The 18,237-nt window shown below is 41.6% G+C and overlaps 5 protein-coding genes and 1 long non-coding RNA gene across 17 annotated transcripts; 5 read left to right on the forward strand and 1 right to left on the reverse strand.

Annotated features, from left to right (window-relative positions):
• Nucleotides 1-154: 154 nt before the first annotated feature.
• On the forward strand, nucleotides 155-2,731 carry jmjd8 (jumonji domain containing 8). 3 transcript variants are annotated; one of them, XM_084676672.1, is made up of 10 exons: nucleotides 253-269; nucleotides 369-428; nucleotides 537-629; nucleotides 740-788; nucleotides 1,376-1,472; nucleotides 1,558-1,626; nucleotides 1,720-1,839; nucleotides 2,055-2,122; nucleotides 2,251-2,385; nucleotides 2,565-2,731. In XM_084676672.1, coding segments are annotated over exons 1-10 (789 nt in total). In that variant the 5' UTR covers nucleotides 253-267; the 3' UTR covers nucleotides 2,661-2,731. The 3 variants fall into 3 exon arrangements, with proteins under 3 accessions (XP_084532795.1, XP_084532797.1, XP_084532798.1); XM_084676669.1 differs by having other exon boundaries at nucleotides 155-428; XM_084676671.1 differs by having other exon boundaries at nucleotides 169-428; nucleotides 2,549-2,731.
• amdhd2 (amidohydrolase domain containing 2) lies at nucleotides 2,391-7,888 on the reverse strand. Of its 6 annotated transcripts, XM_084676666.1 has the most exons (13): nucleotides 7,663-7,888; nucleotides 7,349-7,460; nucleotides 7,068-7,179; nucleotides 6,583-6,719; nucleotides 5,907-6,046; nucleotides 5,682-5,736; nucleotides 5,197-5,409; nucleotides 4,615-4,703; nucleotides 4,113-4,257; nucleotides 3,907-4,014; nucleotides 3,586-3,654; nucleotides 3,378-3,479; nucleotides 2,391-3,203 (listed from the first exon to the last, which is right to left on the reverse strand). In XM_084676666.1, exons 3-13 carry the CDS (start codon nucleotides 7,148-7,150, stop codon nucleotides 3,130-3,132), a joined length of 1,215 nt encoding a protein of 404 aa, XP_084532792.1. In that variant the 5' UTR covers nucleotides 7,151-7,179; nucleotides 7,349-7,460; nucleotides 7,663-7,888; the 3' UTR covers nucleotides 2,391-3,129. The 6 variants fall into 6 exon arrangements, with proteins under 6 accessions (XP_084532792.1, XP_084532793.1, XP_084532790.1 ...); XM_084676667.1 differs by lacking the exon at nucleotides 7,349-7,460 and having other exon boundaries at nucleotides 7,676-7,888; XM_084676664.1 differs by having other exon boundaries at nucleotides 7,068-7,460.
• Nucleotides 5,024-7,223, forward strand: LOC146252775 (uncharacterized). Of its 2 annotated transcripts, none has more exons than XR_014731664.1 (4): nucleotides 5,024-5,729; nucleotides 5,877-6,072; nucleotides 6,291-6,377; nucleotides 6,553-7,223. It is a non-coding gene; the product is annotated as an uncharacterized LOC146252775 (long non-coding RNA). The 2 variants fall into 2 exon arrangements; XR_014731663.1 differs by having other exon boundaries at nucleotides 6,556-7,223.
• A 200-nt stretch (nucleotides 7,889-8,088) lies between the features above and the next one.
• On the forward strand, nucleotides 8,089-10,374 carry atp6v0ca (ATPase H+ transporting V0 subunit ca). Its single transcript, XM_084676673.1, has 3 exons — nucleotides 8,089-8,372; nucleotides 8,972-9,155; nucleotides 9,265-10,374. The coding sequence occupies exons 1-3, from the start codon at nucleotides 8,300-8,302 to the stop codon at nucleotides 9,467-9,469; spliced, it is 462 nt and encodes a 153-aa protein (XP_084532799.1). The 5' UTR covers nucleotides 8,089-8,299; the 3' UTR covers nucleotides 9,470-10,374.
• Nucleotides 10,375-10,684: 310 nt separating this feature from the next.
• spsb3a (splA/ryanodine receptor domain and SOCS box containing 3a) lies at nucleotides 10,685-16,063 on the forward strand. 4 transcript variants are annotated; one of them, XM_084676697.1, is made up of 7 exons: nucleotides 10,685-10,703; nucleotides 11,752-11,896; nucleotides 12,254-12,434; nucleotides 12,763-12,950; nucleotides 13,112-13,214; nucleotides 13,583-13,708; nucleotides 13,906-16,063. In XM_084676697.1, the coding sequence occupies exons 2-7, from the start codon at nucleotides 11,771-11,773 to the stop codon at nucleotides 14,343-14,345; spliced, it is 1,164 nt and encodes a 387-aa protein (XP_084532823.1). In that variant the 5' UTR covers nucleotides 10,685-10,703; nucleotides 11,752-11,770; the 3' UTR covers nucleotides 14,346-16,063. The 4 variants fall into 4 exon arrangements, with proteins under 4 accessions (XP_084532823.1, XP_084532821.1, XP_084532820.1 ...); XM_084676695.1 differs by lacking the exon at nucleotides 10,685-10,703 and adding an exon at nucleotides 10,710-10,883; XM_084676694.1 differs by lacking the exon at nucleotides 10,685-10,703 and adding an exon at nucleotides 10,710-10,872.
• Nucleotides 16,064-16,185: 122 nt separating this feature from the next.
• Nucleotides 16,186-18,118, forward strand: mrps34 (mitochondrial ribosomal protein S34). Its single transcript, XM_084676698.1, has 4 exons — nucleotides 16,186-16,299; nucleotides 16,773-17,121; nucleotides 17,392-17,434; nucleotides 17,530-18,118. Exons 2-4 carry the CDS (start codon nucleotides 16,804-16,806, stop codon nucleotides 17,817-17,819), a joined length of 651 nt encoding a protein of 216 aa, XP_084532824.1. The 5' UTR covers nucleotides 16,186-16,299; nucleotides 16,773-16,803; the 3' UTR covers nucleotides 17,820-18,118.
• Nucleotides 18,119-18,237: the final 119 nt, after the last annotated feature.

An 18,237-nucleotide genomic window follows, 5' to 3' on the forward strand; every position in this document is an offset into this window, starting at 1 on the left:
GTATTGAGACGCAACGAAGGTTTAAGAGTTATTTGAGCTCTCAGGGCCACCGTATCATAGCGTGGGTTCTTTGCTTTGATTGGCTACACTGTTTCCCCTGATTGCATCGCGCTGCCAAGTTGTCTTCATCCAGCAATTTCGAATGAATACGAGTTTATTTAGGCCATAATGAATATTTGCTTTGCTTTGCCCAGGCCTTAGTTGTAGGAAGCATATTTTCACAGGCATCTTTTATTCAGCACCTTTTTTTGTTGACGGAAGTAGGAAATGTACAGTGTAGTAAACCGAAGTATTTAATTATTCATAATTGTACAAATGGACCATAAGCTTGGTATTACAATTGTTTTTCATATTTTGCTCTTAACAAGGCGACTTGCCTTATTCGATCGGATAAGCATCCCCACGGGTTCAGAACAGAGCGGAGGCTGGTGAGTAACTTTATAGGATCGTTAGCTACAGTAGCGTGCTAACATAAAAATTTGAAATTTGGTCATGTATTTGTTGTCTTGGTATTTTTGGGGGGCACTTTATTACAGGTCCTCTAATTCAGGTAGTGTGACGGATGACGGCTCATGCAACATAGACATATTGGATGGGGTGTCTTTGTCATATCGCGAATTCATTGATAGGTAGGCATATATATGATTATCTTTAGGTCTGCTTGTAAAATGTTAACTTACATTTTAAATGTTGAATGAATATAGATCATTTATTTTACATCTGCTTTCCTTTTTAATAGATATGCATACTCAAAGCCTGTAATTCTTAGAGGTGTCACCGACAATATGGTAGGCTATCTGGAAGCCCTTTCAGACACACAACACAACACCCAACTTTAGCCATCCACTTCAACATTTTGGAGCACGCCCAGCCTGTGCAGAATGATCCGTAAAAATACACTGTAGTGATGCACTTAGTGATGGTCCTGTTGTTGCCTACATGGTGTGATGCAAGGTCTCTGTCTAATGCTACGTGTCTCTACAGGGTGGGCGTCCTACCCATTTTGTAACATAAACCAATAGCTTTGCAGAAATTACGAAACATCTGCGCTTTGATTGGTCGTACGCAACCGTACGGACTCAAAACACCATAGCGAGAATTTAGCGTCATTCAACACGTCTCTTTATCATCATGTCATAAAGTAACCGAGACTCAATACTGATAGTATCATTCATATGTCAAGACGCGGAAGATCTTTAAGCCGGGGTTTAGGTTAACCCTTGTAGATCTGTAATTTGGTTAGAAAAACGGTCAAATCGAAAATACCCAGTATTACTTTATTTGTCCAAGACAAATAACAGAACATTTGTACATCATCACCTATACCAACATTATCTTGTGATATGAGTTTCAAGTAAAGGTACTTTGTTTTCAGAAATTCCAATTCTTATGCTCCAAATCCAATTTACTTCAAGAGTATGGAGATCGGAAAGTTAGGCTCAGCACAGCAAACACATTCTCCTACAAGAAGGGTACGCTTTGCGCACACTCGTACTCAATCGCTAACTCTGGTAAATTGATCCTTGAATTCACAATATATTTCATTGTTGACTGCAGTGGATGTCCCTTTCAAAGAGTTTGTAGACTTGCTACTGATGCCCCAGGCAGAGGACAGTCTGGGCAGCGGTGAGTACAGGTGCTTTCAGCAGATCTTGGTATACAGACATGTCAAGGGAAGCACTGCTAATTAGGGAGCTCTTCTACCTGGTCTCTTAACAGATACACTGTATTTCTTTGGCGACAATAACTTCACTGAGTGGCACTCCCTGTTTGAGAACTACAAAGCACCACCCTACTTGCTGCCTCAGACAACTGGAGCATATAGCTTTGGCATTGCAGGTCAGTAGGAACTGTGTTTTGTTTAATGATCCTACACTAGGGTGAAAGACAATGCTAGAAATAGCTGGAAACAGCATTTCAGACAAATGGCCTTGGCCATTTACCTCCAGACTCATCTAGCATTATGACATTGCCTGAAACCCTGCTAGTGCCTGGCTGAATACCGGATCTTTCTCTGACATCAAAGTCTTATCCTTAAAATCTTTCATCCACAGGTCCAGGCACAGGGGTACCTTTCCACTGGCATGGGCCTGGCTACTCTGAGGTCATCTACGGCAGGAAGGTAAACGACCTGTCTGCATACACTGTCTACAGAGTGTCCTCTCCATGTGAAGAGGACATTGATGCATTTTAAAGCTGTAAAGGGTTTATTAAGGTCTGTATCTGATTGTCAACATGTTCCCTGTATAGCGCTGGTTCCTCTATCCCCCAGACAAAGCCCCTCATTTCCACCCAAACCACAGCACTCTGTCCTGGGTGAGGGACGTGTTCCCACACCTGCCTGAGGAGGGGAGGCCGCTGGAGTGCACCATCCAGCCCGGAGAGGTGGGGGCAGCTCACACACTTTATTTCAAATAGAAATCAGTCAAATGAAACATTCAAAGTCAAATGTTGGAACCCTCTTAGGCCAGTATTTAGTTCAAACTTGCTTAGAATTAGAATTTACAATGTGGACTAACGTGAAAAATATTTGTGTATTTACTGATAGGTTCTGTATTTCCCAGACCGCTGGTGGCACGCAACTCTCAATTTGGATACGTCTGTTTTTATCTCCACGTTCCTGGGCTGAGCCCCGCACTCCAACCAACAATTATGTATAAATGACAGAGGACTAGGAAGACATACTAGAACACAATGATTGCATTAATTTACTAAACAATTTTTTACTCCACCTAACTCTTTCCCTTTTTTTTTTTTTTTACAATACATACACTTGTTTGAAAAAATTGGTTATATATTTACGAATGATTGCTGATGGTGTTACAACCCAAATTTCATTCATAAACCATATAGTTGCTCTAGTTATCTAGTGTGGAAATCAACCTGAAATCATCATGCCAAAGTTTCTTTATGGATTATGGCCTGACAAAAGGCCTGTCACTCAGGTAATGATTAGATCTGATAGGTAGAAGCAATAAGCCGTCAAATCAGCTGCTGATGGATTTCCAGGTAGCCAGTGTGGAGGATCTGGTCATGACTGCCTCATATCTACACTGTCATGCCCTCTAGAGGTATGTTATATTTTCCATGGTCCATGGTTCATCCTTAGTGTAGGTCCTCAGAGTGAGGTCACTTCCTCCAGACCTCTTCTCCAGAAACATACGTGGCTTTTACATTCATGACATCATCAAGCAAAACGAGGTCTGAGGATGGACAGAGGGAATTACTTAGCAGGTTTGTGTGTGTACTAAGAGTTGCAAGAAATACTTGAAAGCACAAACCCATCCTGAGCTGTTAAACAGCTGTTAAAGATGATGGACGTGACCACACCACCACGTGCATGGAGAAAAGGTAGCCATCAACATCTAATTCCTTACCTGCATCTGTTCCATATGACAGGGTGCCTTTGTGTTGGCTAATGCCCAGCAGCTGAGCTGGGTGGAGGGAGGCAGCTTCCAGAGCTTCCTCCACACTGCATCCTGATGACATCACACACAAACACGTGTGGAGGCACACACAAACATGGTTTAACTCAAGTGGGAGAAACACACACACAAACACTCGCATTCCCAAACTGTCTCTCACCTGAAGCCTGTTTGAAGTGCCTCACACACATGTCCATTGTGGCTATGCTTCCACTAAGAGTTGTGGTGCCTGCAGAACACACGAGACAGCACTATCTTCAGTGCCTAACATCAGAACTAGAATCTTTCTGACATCAGAACTAGAATCTTTCTGACATCAGAACTAGAAGCTTTTCTCCTGAACAGCTGATCAGGAACTGTTGTGTTAAGATCTCAACAGGTGCACAGAAGATCCAAGGTGTTCAATGTGTGGCGTCACAAGTGCTTTGTTTGCAAGGAAACAAAAAGGGAAGCTTGAATATTTGGACTAGGAGATAATGACCTGCCACATAAGCATGAAGGCCCTGAATCTCAATGACCTGCTGACCCAGGGGATGGCGTCCAGGGGGAAGACCCATCGCCGTGATGGCATCAGTCACCAACACCAGACCTGAACAACAAACACATGTCATTTCTCTTCATTTAGCTGTTTGACTTTTATTGTCACTTTACTGCCAACTGGTGTGCTGCCATGCTATTTCATTGTGCCTGAGGGGTGTGCTCTGTGGGCGATGCGCAGGGCAGCCGGGTTGGTGTGGATGCCGTCAGCAATCATGCCGTAGAACACTTTCCTGTCATGAGGAATGTGGTCACTAGTCAGCAGTCCCACTATGCCAGGATCTCTGTGGTGGAACTGCAACCCAGCATTACACAGGAAGTATATTGGTTAAATTTGACTAGTTTCAGTTTTTAAATCATGTCAAGCATTTTAACATTAATTGCTCAAATGGAGAACTTTAGTGAATAAATCGACTGTAATTGTTTACTGTTGAAGACACCTTACTCAGGTGGATTTTCATCTTTGCTTCTACAGTGTTGCTATTTTCAACAAATCAACCTTACATTTATTCATGACTTTATGACTTCCAAAAGAGCGCTTTACAAAAGTGCATAGGTCAATGATCATAAACCTTGCGATTGTTTGCTTTTGAATCCAACTGATTCATTTTCCTTAAATAAGGTAAACCACATTTGATGGAAATGAACTCACTGGCAGCATTGCGTTGAAGAGGTGAGTGATGAATGACGCTCCATGCTGCACTGCTTCCTCTGCCTGGGTAAGGTTGGCCACTGAGTGTCCTACATGTCAATCAAGTTATACCTCATATTAAGTTAGAATCCATTTGTGTTAACACCCAAAACCAAACCTTTTAAGACATGTTAAACGTAAGTTGAGGCTGTTTTCCAGTCACATTAAGTATCACCTGTCAAGGTGCGCTATTGTTTAACTCTGTCAGAGCTTCTATTACTGTCTTCATTATCACCTGCTTTACTTGGTCGATGGTTATTCATCACCATGACAACAGCTCATTCCCCTTTATGGAGTCTGAGCTCAGGATTTGGGTGATATTGTTTTTTTATATTTTTAAATAGTAGAATCCTCCTAAATATCGCTGTAGTGTTGTAAACATTATCCTATTTCTGTGGTTAAGACAAGAGTACCAAAGCTAAGATGCAAGCCCCTCCTCTAAATTAAACCCCAAAATGTAAGAGTTGCCTTGCAACAAGATATAGTTGTTCTAGCCTTCAATATCTTTCAGCAAAGAAACTTAGTTATTTTCCTAAAACCCACCTAATGAGACAGTGATGCCCATTTGTGCTAATTCCTGAATCACCACCTGGCTATTGGCTAGCTCTGGGGCTAGCGTCACCATGGCAACATTGTCCAGAGCACCGTAGGTGTCCAGTAGGTCTTTCATTCCACCCAACTTGAAAGTACGTAGATATTTCTCGGGATGAGCTCCTTTCTTTTCTGGACTAATGAACGGCCCCTCCAGATGAAACCCTGGGGACAGTAAGGATGAAGCAGAATGGGTTGGAAAGAGACTATTACATTATTGAAAGAATTAGTTACATAAAAAAAAGTCTAACCTATAACAAACATTTTAACTAAATTTTATGGTGGCAGTGTTATAGAAAAGTGCTATATTTCAACGCAAGATTAACAGTTAAAATATATATGATCTGTGATTTTCAACAGTACATTGCAGTTAACCATAGTTAATTTAATGTGCTTAATTCCCGGCTGGTCTGACTTCTCCTTGGTGACATTCTTACCCAACACTCCAGCGCCTTCTCTTCCTCCATTGCGAACTCTGACCTCAGGCAAGACCTTGAAAACACAAGTAGCATTGCCATCAAGTATAACATCCCAATCAGTCAATTAACTTTACAAAAGAATATGTTGATGTTGATGATACATATATGAATGACTAGAGCACAATTGTCTGTATTTTTTGTGTTATGAAACAGAAATTGCCAGTCTAAAGCATCAGACAACACCTTGTGGTAGATGTTTGGAGGTGAGGTCACCAAAGTAGGGCAGAAGGAGGTAACACCATGCTCCAGTATTTTCTTTGCCACTAAAGACACCCCACCTCTGACATCTTCGGTTGCTTGAGAGAAGTCAATACCATATCCTCCTGATGACACATTTGAAGATTAAAAAGTAAATTACTTTCTCCACGTCAGACAAAGTTCCCTCTGGCAAAATTGTTATGTTGGGCTACAATCAATTAGAAACATTAGCAAGGCTAACACAAAAATACCTTAATACACTGGTTGTTCCGAAGCTTTTATTCAAAAGTAAAATAGAGCTGCAAGCAGAAGTTGTTTTGGCACTGTCATTTCAATTTGAGAAATGTGTTTATTTATTCTCCTTCTCAGTGATCTGTATTATATGCCTGAAACAGTAAGGGGTGGGGCCATGACGTCGCTCTTCCTTGCAGCAGGCTAACACTCCACACATTTGAGGTATTTCATGCCACAAGTTCCATTTGTGGAGATTCTACAAAGTGTGCCACAGAATTGGCGGAGCAGATTGTAGTATAAAGAACATTTGGGAGTATGAAAGTGTCTCCGATATTGTGTTCTGCACAATATTGCCATAATGTATTCATATCTGAATACTAATAATTTGTCCGTTAAGTAGGCCACTAACGAAAATGATTGGCCTTACCGTTGATCTGGACATCTATGAATCCGGGGGCGACAATGCATCCTTTGCAATCAACAGTCTCATCTGCATAACCTTTTTCATCAAAGAAGAGCTTCTCTGGGTCGAGTATCGTCCCCTCGCGGACCCAGAGGTCCTCTCTGAAGTAGGACACACAAGCAGGATTGTGAATGAACATCATTACATGACAATATTTGCACTGTGTATATTTTGTACATTTTCCTAAACACAATGAATATGGAGTTAAATACAAAATTCCATCCTTAATTAACGCATAGAATGCATAACACTTTACTGATTTCATTAACTCATCAATACAGGTAACAAAAGCACTGTTCCTATAAAGTTGTGCAGATATTGTTTTTGTGCATACGCACCTGTCAATGTGTCACATCATGTCAAGTAACCCTGGCAACAACATAAGTGGCAGAGTAACTGAGAAAACTGAGTTCACAGTGAATATGTTCAAACCTGTGCAGATTTCATACCTCTGAAGCTTATGTTCTCTCAGTATCCTGCAGTTGACAAACTGGACAATAGGTTCCTCTGACACAGACTTATTGGATGGCATTTTTACTTTGTCAACAAAGTTGTATTACTCTAACATAAAAAACAAAACAAATAAATTGCATGGTTTTAGGAAGTATAGGCTTCTAGACAACCGTTAAAAGATGTAACTGTCAACATGTAGACAACGCTTCTCAATTATCCGGGTATAGCCTACTTTTTAAATCCATACTGAGCACAAGACTATCAGCATAAGACATACCCTGTGACTGAGACATCAAGATATAGCATATCACTTCAAGGTGCAGGATTGACTTTGACCCCGTCCCATTAACCGCCTTGTCTCAGTCGAGAAAGTTGCAATTGTCCTATATCTAACAAAGATCATGTAAAAACCTTTTTTTTATACAAATGTAGCCAAATCTATAAAAAGATAATCGTACCCCTTAACGTTTAGTTGAGGGTAAACTATATCCTAATATAGAACTAAATCACTCTGCTGTTGTTGTGCAGTGTACAAGTAGCCTACTACTCATTTAGGCCAATCGTTTTTCAAGAAAATATAAGACAACTTACCCCATAGACTTACGCAGGGTAAGATATGTGGTGGGATACTCTCGCCATCAGCATTGAAACGAAAGGAGGAGCAAACAGTCATGTGAGATTGCACGAGTCAGCTGATCTAAACGAAAACGTCTCATTCCCAAACTAGCCGACACGGTATGGCAATATTAAATGCCACCACACAAGTCTCTTAATGCTACGTATTGTAGTGTTGCGATTTGTTAAAATCCTAGATAGATGTGTACTAAATCAAAACCTACCACAACACCATTTTGCGAAAGAACACTATTAAGTCGGCTATACGGGTAGCCTACTGTATTGTGGTGTATTTGTGTTTAAAACACAAATACGCGTTGTAATTGCGCCAATGACAGCATAATAAAAAGCTCCACTGAACCCTGCGCGGCCACAGTGGACCTTTCCCAAATGTTGGTCATGTGACATTTTCCATAGCGCCATTTTCTCTGCTAGCTTCACCGGTGTTAAAGCCAGGAACAGTTGCCTGTTATCAGCCTTATAACCTGCACTGAACACTTGGGCAAGTGTTTCTGTTGAGCGACAACGGGGGTGTTTAAATATATAGTTAGTCATACCAGAAGTGATTATCTAACTACTCAGTAAGGGTTAAGGTTATTAATTGCGCTGAAAAATGTCGGCAGAGAGCCCTGAATACTCCCCGTTCTTTGCTGTGATGGGAGCTTCTGCAGCCATGGTCTTCAGTGGTAACTATCAACCATTAGTCACCTCGCCTAAACATTGTTTATATCATACTTAACGTCGTATATTTCAATACTTATTTTATAAATGAATAATTGAACCGCGACATGATGTCGACTTAGATTAAGCTGTCTTGTTGCACACAGCAGTGGTTTATAACACTGGTTTGAGGGGGAAGGATACGATATTCCCATCACAGTTGGCGTTACTTAATAGCTAGAGCTAGCGTAGGTAGGCAACAAAATAAAGAGATCTAGCTACAGTTTGTATTTCACATGTTTGTGCCTGATCTATTCAATACTGAACTTGACTGCGAGTTTGACGCAACCTATTATTTTGCCTGTCGGTTAATTTGGGGATGATCTCTAACACTACCTTGCTCACCACTGACAATGCGTATGTAGGCTATCCTCCTAGAATGTAAGGCAGACGATTTACGCTGTAGCCTACTAGCCTAGTGTCCCTACCAACTGTTGTTTTTGACGAACCCCGTCGGCTGGGCGATATGGCCAGCTACCACCATGTGTGGTGTACATGAGGGATATTGGCCTCTAAACCGATTGTTTTGTTTTGTCTTCATCATTTTGTTCCTCCATTCTTGAAGCATTGGGGGCAGCCTACGGCACAGCCAAGAGTGGAACTGGCATCGCTGCCATGTCAGTGATGCGGCCAGAACTCATCATGAAGTCCATCATCCCTGTAGTCATGGCAGGTATTATAGCCATCTATGGGCTCGTGGTGGCTGTGCTGATTGCCAACAACATCTCTGAGAGGATCACCTTGTATAAGTAAGTTTCATTATGAGAAATAGGATCAAGATTAACATTAATTTGTATGCATCAGTCAGTGTTTACCATTCTATTTATCCTCTTCTAAAATGTAATCATCTTTCTTCAGGAGTTTTCTTCACCTTGGTGCTGGACTGAGTGTAGGCTTAAGCGGACTGGCAGCAGGCTTTGCTATCGGCATTGTTGGAGATGCAGGTGTCAGAGGCACAGCCCAACAGCCCAGGCTGTTTGTGGGCATGATCCTCATCCTCATTTTTGCTGAAGTTTTAGGGCTTTATGGCCTCATCGTGGCTCTCATTCTGTCCACAAAATAAATGTCTGTGTCTTTACCATCTCATTCATTCCACACATGCAGAACAACAACAACCCTTTTGCTCAGTTCCATATCAACTCATGGACCTTAATCTATGGGACCATGTGGATCTGACAGGACCAGGAGGGTTGGTAGTATTGTAAGAGTTCTACCTGGAGTTTTAGTCATGCCGTCTGCTGTATCACTACATGCACCCACCCACCCTTCTCTTAGATCCACTGTTTAGGTCTAGGGGTTGTTTTTAAGATGGGTTATGATCAAATGGTTGGATTTCAGTCTAATCTTATCTATACAGTTGTCCAAGGTTAGTTAGTCTTGACCCCTTTGTAAATGTGCTCAGTCTACGTAGTATCCTGCCCGTGCCGTGCATGTTTGAGAATCAATGTTATCCACTTCTGGCTCCTTTTTGGTCATCACTTGTCTGAAAACAGACTTGAATGAATCATGGACATTATTTTCATTCATTTTTGAGGACATTTTTAGTTTCAAGTTGATGTTAAAGAAGCTTTACAAGTGTAAATTGATTTTTTTAACTATGGAAAGTGTTTGATTTGTTAAAGATTTTAATTTGTTCATGCTACTGTTTAAATGGAACAATGTCTACTAAATTCCTAGTATATGTTTACTATAAATGTCTGTATAGTGAAATGAATTGCACTGTGGATAATGTTAAGTGCTTGGAATTCCTCTGTGTGTGGTGAAAGACTAGTGTCCGGATGTGTGCCCGGGGTAAATGAATGGATTTGTGTGTGTACTGTATGACTGTATTTGTATGTTTTAACTCCAATGCAACATTCTCAATCACATGTACTGTTCACCTGTAGTACTGCATTCTTTATTTTGCTGAAGGTGGAGGCTTGCGGTTTGCCTGATCTGATTTCCAAATAAATCTCCCAAACCCGACAAGCTTTTTCTATCAATGTTTACTTTGATTTAGGAAAGTCACTCGCAATGGTAGTCCAATGTGCTTTTTATGTGTTCCGTTTTACTAAATAATTATCCACACCATATTAATGTATATTATTACTAATACATAGCAAACTTGGGAGAGTAACATTTGTATGCAATAGAAGAACATCACTCATCAAAATATAACCACCACATTTTCTGCAAACGAGCAGTGGCGTAATATAAAGGGGTATGGCAAAAAGTATCCTGATCAGAGCGGATATGAAAATAGTGTGACGACATGTTCATCATCCAATCACTGGTTGCTCGCTAGCTGTTCGTTACAAGTAAAGGTATTTTGTTTACGTCCGTTCTGACAAGTAGGTCATGATAGGAATGCTGGATAGCTAGCGAGCGAATTATCAACATAACTACGTTATTATATTGTCGTAGGTAATTAGTTAATGAGCAGTTACATTTGGGAATAAGAAGACACTGAAGACTGACAATACTGACGTGTGTATTCGGTATCGTTAGCTACATTAACATAGCACGAGATAGGCTAACTTTAGTTAGATATACTAGCTAGTCTAGATTTACTGCAGGCTTCAACTACTGCAGTTAGCCTAGCCTAACTGGCAGGGACTAATTACTGTATGGTTAGCACTACCTTGATAACGACCTATGTCTATATAAAATAATACGGAGGCTTGCAGTTGTTCTTAGCTAGCTAATGCTATAAACACCTGGCTAGGACTAGCAGACGCATATCGAGTCCTCCTGACCCTGTACTGTCTTCAGCAAAGGCTGGCCTGTGTTACTGTATGTCCGTGTACAACGATAGGCCACGATAGGTAGCCTAACACCTAACTAGTACAGCCTAAACTAGCTCTTGTTACATGCTCTAGCTAGTTAGATAGTCAATTCCTTCGCTTGTGCTGGTTTACTATGTCACCTTCTAGCTGGCCTGTCTGGCAAGCAAGCAAATGAGGTTACTGTAGACCAGGATATCTAGTTATGGGGAAAACAAAATCAACGCGATTAGTAGCAAGTTAGAACCATTATACCATGAATGTGGTCTTAACTTGGCTAGGAACCTATAACTACATTGAGAACACTCGTTATACTCACAATACGTGATTTTTTTTTTTCAAGAAAAAACATGGAATAAAAATGTTTGTCTTAAGTCTACTTTTAATAAAGTAAACTCCTGCATATTTTCTTGTAGTATCTCCAAATAGTTCTATTCAGGACCACGGTGTAGAGTAGAGTTGGGTCTGTGTGGATTGTCCAATGATCTCTAGTTGTACAGGACTAGTAGTTGTGTGTAGTCTAAAGAATGGATCAGGTAACCTTTCAGGTTTGAATTTTGGTGTGACTCTTGCTTTACCACAGGTCAAATTATCTCACCGCAATGTCTAGGCGGAGCAGGAACAGTCTGGCGTGGCGTTATGTCTGGAGTGGAATACGCCGCGATACAGACGCCCGCGCGCTGGGGCTCGCCGCTGAGTCAGAGGACTGGCGCTATGAACGTTTACAGGTAAATAATGTTTTGTGCAGTGGTACAAACTTGTGACATCTTTGATTGTACCTCCACTTGCGACAGCGTCAAAATCGGACGCACAGATTTATTATGTATTTCACCATCTCAATAATTACAAGATTACACACAATTAAAATAAGAGTAAACTACATGTTGAAGCAAACCTATATTTCTATTAAAATAACTAATCTAGCGCTTCAAACTGTGGAATAAGTGTAAACTCATTTTAACAGTTTACATGACTGCTAAAGTGACAGTCCCTTAACGTATTTCACAATAGATAGAAAATCATTGAAATGCAGATGGTAATGGTGAGTTTCATATTGTAATAGTTTGTGTTTGTGTGGTTTCCAGTACAGTGACTCTGACTCTGAAGCAGATTTCCCGGCCGTGGTGGTGCCTCCAGTCCCCAGTGCTGTGCCTGTCACAGGGGAGTCGTACTGCGGCTGTGACTCTCAGGCTGAATCCAGCTACACCCCACGCCCGCGAGGCTTTCACCGGGTTAGAGACTGCCACTGTGGAGAAGATGACCAGGGTGAGGGCCTGGACTAAATATGAATCAAATACATACTGCATATAATGTAATATAGTACATTATATTAGGCTCAATTGTTTTTCATCACGCTGGAAAACAGTGTTTAATGTGTTTGTATTTTTTAATCGATTGAAATAATATAAGTAACGTCTAATCATGTCATAAAAGCATTTTAATTGCACACCATCAATTTGGACCAGCCTGATATTTAAGTTACAATTTCCAACTTGTCAACTGTCACTATCATCAAAGTCTGTCTTAGATGTCGGGTCTAAGCATGCAATATTTCTTTTAATGAATGAACTGAACCATTGTCTTCATGTTTCAGACTTCGACTGGGTGTGGGATGACAGCAGTCGATCTACAGCAACGTTGTTAAGCTGTGACAACCGCAAAGTGAACTTTCACACAGAGTACAGCTGTGGCACGGCTGCAGTCCGCGGGGCCAGAGAGCTGGCTGAAGGGCAACACTTCTGGGAGATCAAGATGACGTCTCCAGTGTACGGCACTGACATGGTAAGACTACAGCTCCTTAATGACCTTTTGGTACTAGATGGATTATTCTTCTTTTGTTGAACATTTTTTAATTTCTTTTTGTGTGTCTAATTCAACTGTGGTCCATTGTTTTGCTGTTTCTGTGCACTTTGAAGACTTGCAAGACTCTGTGTTGTGTGTAGATGGTAGGCATTGGGACTTCACATGTGAACCTGGACCAGTATAGACATTCGTTCTGTAGCCTCTTGGGGAAAGATGAGGACAGTTGGGGTCTCTCCTACACTGGTAAGCCTACTTCTACTTCCATTGAACTGTGTTCACTGGTGTCTTGGCTCAATACTCAATGTGAGAAGATGCAATGAAGTTAAAGTGCAGGCTCTTCATGTGAGCATGTTTGTTAGCCCCAAACACAGAGCAATAACGGATAAGTGCTTTTACTGCTAATAATTGAACATTTGTGAGTGAGTCCCATTGTTGAAATGTTTATTTATGTGCAGGTTTACCTCTATTATTTGTGTGTGTGTGGGGGGTGGGGGGTGCTTATTCATGAGAATAAATAAACACACAATTCCTTAAAAATATTTGTTTTTATTAAACAATACCAAACTTGTAAGAACATTTAAAGCCTTCTGTGTTTGTGTTCCTCATACTAGGGTTGTTGCATCACAAAGGAGATAAGGTGAACTTCTCCTCCCGGTTTGGCCAGGGCTCCATCATCGGAGTACATCTGGACACGTGGCATGGCACCCTCACTTTCTTCAAAAACCGCAAGTGTATAGGTAATTATTATTATTACTATTTTTATTTATTCAGGGAAATCAGTGAACAACAAGTTGTTGTTATTGATCAACTTTATAGGAAGTAACAGTTTTTGAGAGTCATTGGAGCTTTTTCATACTGCCTTGATAGTGAATGAAACCTACAAGCTCAGAGATACAAGAACACTGTCGTTATCTGTTTCCCCATGTTATCTCAGGTGTTGCTGCCACAGAACTGCAAAACAAGAGGCTCTTCCCCATGGCCTGTTCCACAGCAGCTAAGAGTAGCATGAAGGTGATCCGGTCATGCTTTGCGCCTACCTCCCTACAGTACTTGTGCTGCGCCCGCCTTCGCCAGCTCCTGCCAGACTGCACAGACACTCTCAGTGTGCTGCCCCTCCCGCCCGGGCTGAGACACCTGCTGCACACCAAGCTGGGATGGGTGCTGAGCCTCAACGGCTGTGGCTCAGAGGAGGGAGCTGACGGCCCTGAGCGCCCTGCGGCCTCCTCCCCGGGCCCCCCTGCAGCCTCGTCCCCGGGCCCCCCTGCAGCCTCGTCCCCGGGCCCCCCTGCAGCCTGCCACTCGCTCTGTGACTCAGAGGGGTGCTGCTCCAACCCTGAGGCGGCGTACCAGAGGAAACGATGTCGGTGGACATGATTTGGACCTCCTGCCCTTTGAAAAACTCACATATTGCAGGCGTGTGCCTGCATATCCACAAACAGAAAACCACACTAGACATAATGGTAGAAAATGTGAAAATATGAGACGATTGTTTCAGAACATGGTTACTCTCTGATATATGAATGTGACACAAAGACACAACCACGGCCAAATATCAGTGCACATTGTTACAGTATATATATGCAGTTGGAAGAAGTCGGGGTTTCTCAGCTAAATAAGACATAGTTTTCACATTTCTAACTGTCCTGGAAAAGCTGAGTGCAGAGTGTAAATAGTTTCCCAGAATGCTTGTGAAGGTCTTCTTGTTGAGCCAGGTTGGTTTTGCCTACTTCCTCTCTCTTTCTGTTAACCTATTCCTATCTAAAAGATATAATGTGCATTACGTAAATAGATTTAATATTAGACCAAGCCTTTTCAAGATGATGGCTAATACCTTTCTGATAAAGACCTTTAGCAGTAGATCTGTGAGTGACCGATCAGATGAAGATGATTGTTTCACTTTTTCTGTTGCCAAGTGATCCAATCACAGCCCAATGCTCATTGGTATAGTTCATAGATACTGCTCAGTGGAAGAGCATTTTACTGCAGATCAAGAGATGCACATTCAATCCCCCCCATGTACGTCACTTTTGATAAGAGCATCTGCTCAATGAATACATTAATATTATTATTGGTCCATTAAATATAGTTTTGTCACTACTCTGTAGAACAATAATACAGGACTGTGGTGCTGACATGAGTAATTTAAAGATTTAAGAATTTAGTAACGACTGATGATAAAACTATTATACATTTGAACTCACACCTGGTTAGTGCAACCACATCAGACCTCAGTAAGGACCTATTCAGTTCAATAGTTAAAAAGTTCTACATGATATATTCATGTATTCTGCCACAGAATGTATTGCTCCCTTATGACAAAGATGGATGCATTACACTGTTTTGTGTACCTTTGACATTTAATACAAAAATGAGTATTACAAGCCTGTCTGTGGTTTGGACCACAATATGCATATAAAACTTACTGCTGTCTTGACAATTTCACTTCCATTTCTCATTTCAAATGAGTCTGTAACTGAAAATTCAACATAGTAAGTTGAGCTGGGAGAGTCAGACATGCAGGAGCTGGATGGAGGCTGACTCACCCCTCCACCCTTCCTCCGCTTCACAGCTCTTAATACTGTGAAACTTAGGGATGTCGTAAACAACCTAATGGATAAAGAAGTTCTTGGGTCCAACGTTTGAGGAAAGGTAAGTATTAAGGAGCAAGACAGCTGTTTGTAAGGAACCAAGCATCTTTACAGTATATTTGTATTGCTGCTGTTTATCAGTAATTTAGAACCAGTTGTCTTATGATCCAATTGTATGTGTCTGTATTTCTCAAACATTAGTCATTAGTTCTCTACTCCATTGAAATTAGTGTATACTGGAGTATAAACAGTGTCAATGTTGTGTAGTATCATTTCATTGTAGGTTTTTAGTCACGTTATAATGCATAAAACCACTTTTTGCTGACAGATGGTTGCAGTAAAAATACATAAATGCATAAATAACTGTGATGCTCATTGGCCCACTCTGTGTATGACGTCATTCAAATGTTCTCTGTTACATGTATCTTCAGTGTAGCCTTGAAACTGGCTACACTATATGGCTGTGCCCACACTGTTTTCTAAATAAACATGAGGCTCATGGTATTTTAAGTCTCAATCCTTTCATTTATTCAAGTGGTTTAAGTCTAAGAAGAAAAAATGCCATGCATCTCTACTTCATGGCAGTCTAAAGTCTATCCAAATACACAAAGACTGGCGCAGTTCTAAACGGAACCTCGGTTAGCCGGAAATGACATCAAGGCGTCGTAGTCGGAACTATTTGTACACGGACATATAGAAGCACAGCCGTGTGGAGGTCAAGTTATTAAGTTTAACGCAAGGTAAATGTTCAGTGTTTTACCATCGTATCAATGATTAGATAATCACGGGCATGACAATGTTGATTAACTTTTTAACCCGCTTAAATAGCTGGGGATAATCGTCTCTAACGCTAGCAAGCTAACTCACTGGGCATCTGTCATAATAAAGCAGACGTCTCTAACATACATAGCCTACGTCTTTGACACTACAGTTAACATTGTAAACGAGAGTGGCTTTTTTATTTAAACTGCAGGTAGCCTGGGAACCAGACTAATCTGCGAAATGTGTTTGCACTTGCGATTTTGTCTGCTGAGAGCGGCGAAGCTGAAATCTATATTTACTTCCAAGCCACTCAAATGGCTTTGGCATGTTGTCATGTGGTGATGTAGCCATTGGTTTAAGAAGTGGGGATGATAGTTTATCATTGTCGGACAGTCTGTTTTTTTGAATATAGTTTATCTGAAATATAGTTGTATGAACTATATCCACCCAGGTTCAGTCAGTGGTCGATACATCTATCAACAATGGTGAAAAAGAAGCGTGTCCGTTTGATCGCTGAGATGGCTCGCAAGATCCGCGCATATCGTGAGCTGAAGGCGCAACCACGGGAGTCTGAGAAGTATGCGTTGGACTACAAAACCATGAAACGACCGCACACAGGAAAGACACTGCCAGTGTTGGCCTGGGAGGATGTTGGCAGGGAAAGCCGCCTGTTCACCCTGCTGTCTGGGCTGAGGCTGTTTGGAGTGGGACGCATCTTCACACGCAAATCCTGGTTGGTCGACCACCCGGAGCCCAGCTACTGGCAAATAACTAAAGTAAAGGTGGATTACGTTGCTGAGGTGAGAGGAGGGGGTTTACAAAATGTTAGATAATCTCTGGTGGCACATCAGTATAACCAGAGTGCAAATTATACAATGACAATCAGGGGGGTCAACTTCTTCTTCAGGGCGTGTATTGATTGTTTTTACCTTTTTTTGGGGGGGGCAAAGTCTTAATTAGGGGGGTCAAACTCCCCCCAATCCCCCTCTTATTTCAAACCCTAAGTATAACCTTAACTAGTGATAAAATGAAGGATATTGCTTCCAGATGACTATTCTGTCTCTCTTTAGAACATGGACCACGGCAAGGCATGGGGCATCCTGACCTATAAAGGTAAGGGGCTTATCTGCTGACTGAGTTGTAATTACAATTAGTCTTAACATGTTATTTGCATACAAAGTAGTTAGTTAACACTTTCTGCTTTGCAGGAAAGCAGGAGAGCGAGGTAAAAGAAGTGGAAAAAAGCATATATCATGATTGGCGGCTGGTGCCAAAACACGAAGAGGAGAATTTCAAGAAGTACGAGCCTCTCCCAGAGCTCCCGGTGCGCTACGTGTCGTACCCTCCGCTGCTCCGGGCCATGATCCTGGCCCAGGGGGGGGGCTCTGCCAGGGGGCAGGAACCCACGCTGCCCCTTAAGAGGGATGTTCTACTCAGCAAAGACTACTTCAGCAGTCAGGAGGACGAGCGACAGAGGCAGGAGGGCACACCAGTGTGATGCTGTGGGGAGCCTGTCACATACTGATGGAAATTCCTAGATCTGGAAAAGTTGGAAGAGTAACGAATATCTTTCCAGTCTTGACATACCTTGTGAAATTATAAAACTTGAATGTGACTTGCTAATGAATCCATCTGAGCCTTCTCCTTTCATTAAAATCACATATACCTTTTGGAACTGCATGTTTCTCCAAATGAAAGACTGGGATGAACGGGATTTCCCATTTTCCATTCATGTCAGATGCCATGTGCTGTCTTCTAATGTGGTGTAAATATATTAAAACCGTTGTCTGTCACAGATCTCGCAAATCCAGCTGTATCCAGAAGCCCTTCTATTCTGGTTATCATTTTATAATGAAGGGCTGAGTGGACACACTAATAATAATAATGTAGGCTCGTGTATTTATTTAGCGGAGACT

Source organism: Hypomesus nipponensis, chromosome 17 (assembly GCF_054491055.1).
Source record: "Hypomesus nipponensis isolate SF chromosome 17, ASM5449105v1, whole genome shotgun sequence".
Lineage (NCBI taxonomy): Eukaryota > Metazoa > Chordata > Actinopteri > Osmeriformes > Osmeridae > Hypomesus > Hypomesus nipponensis.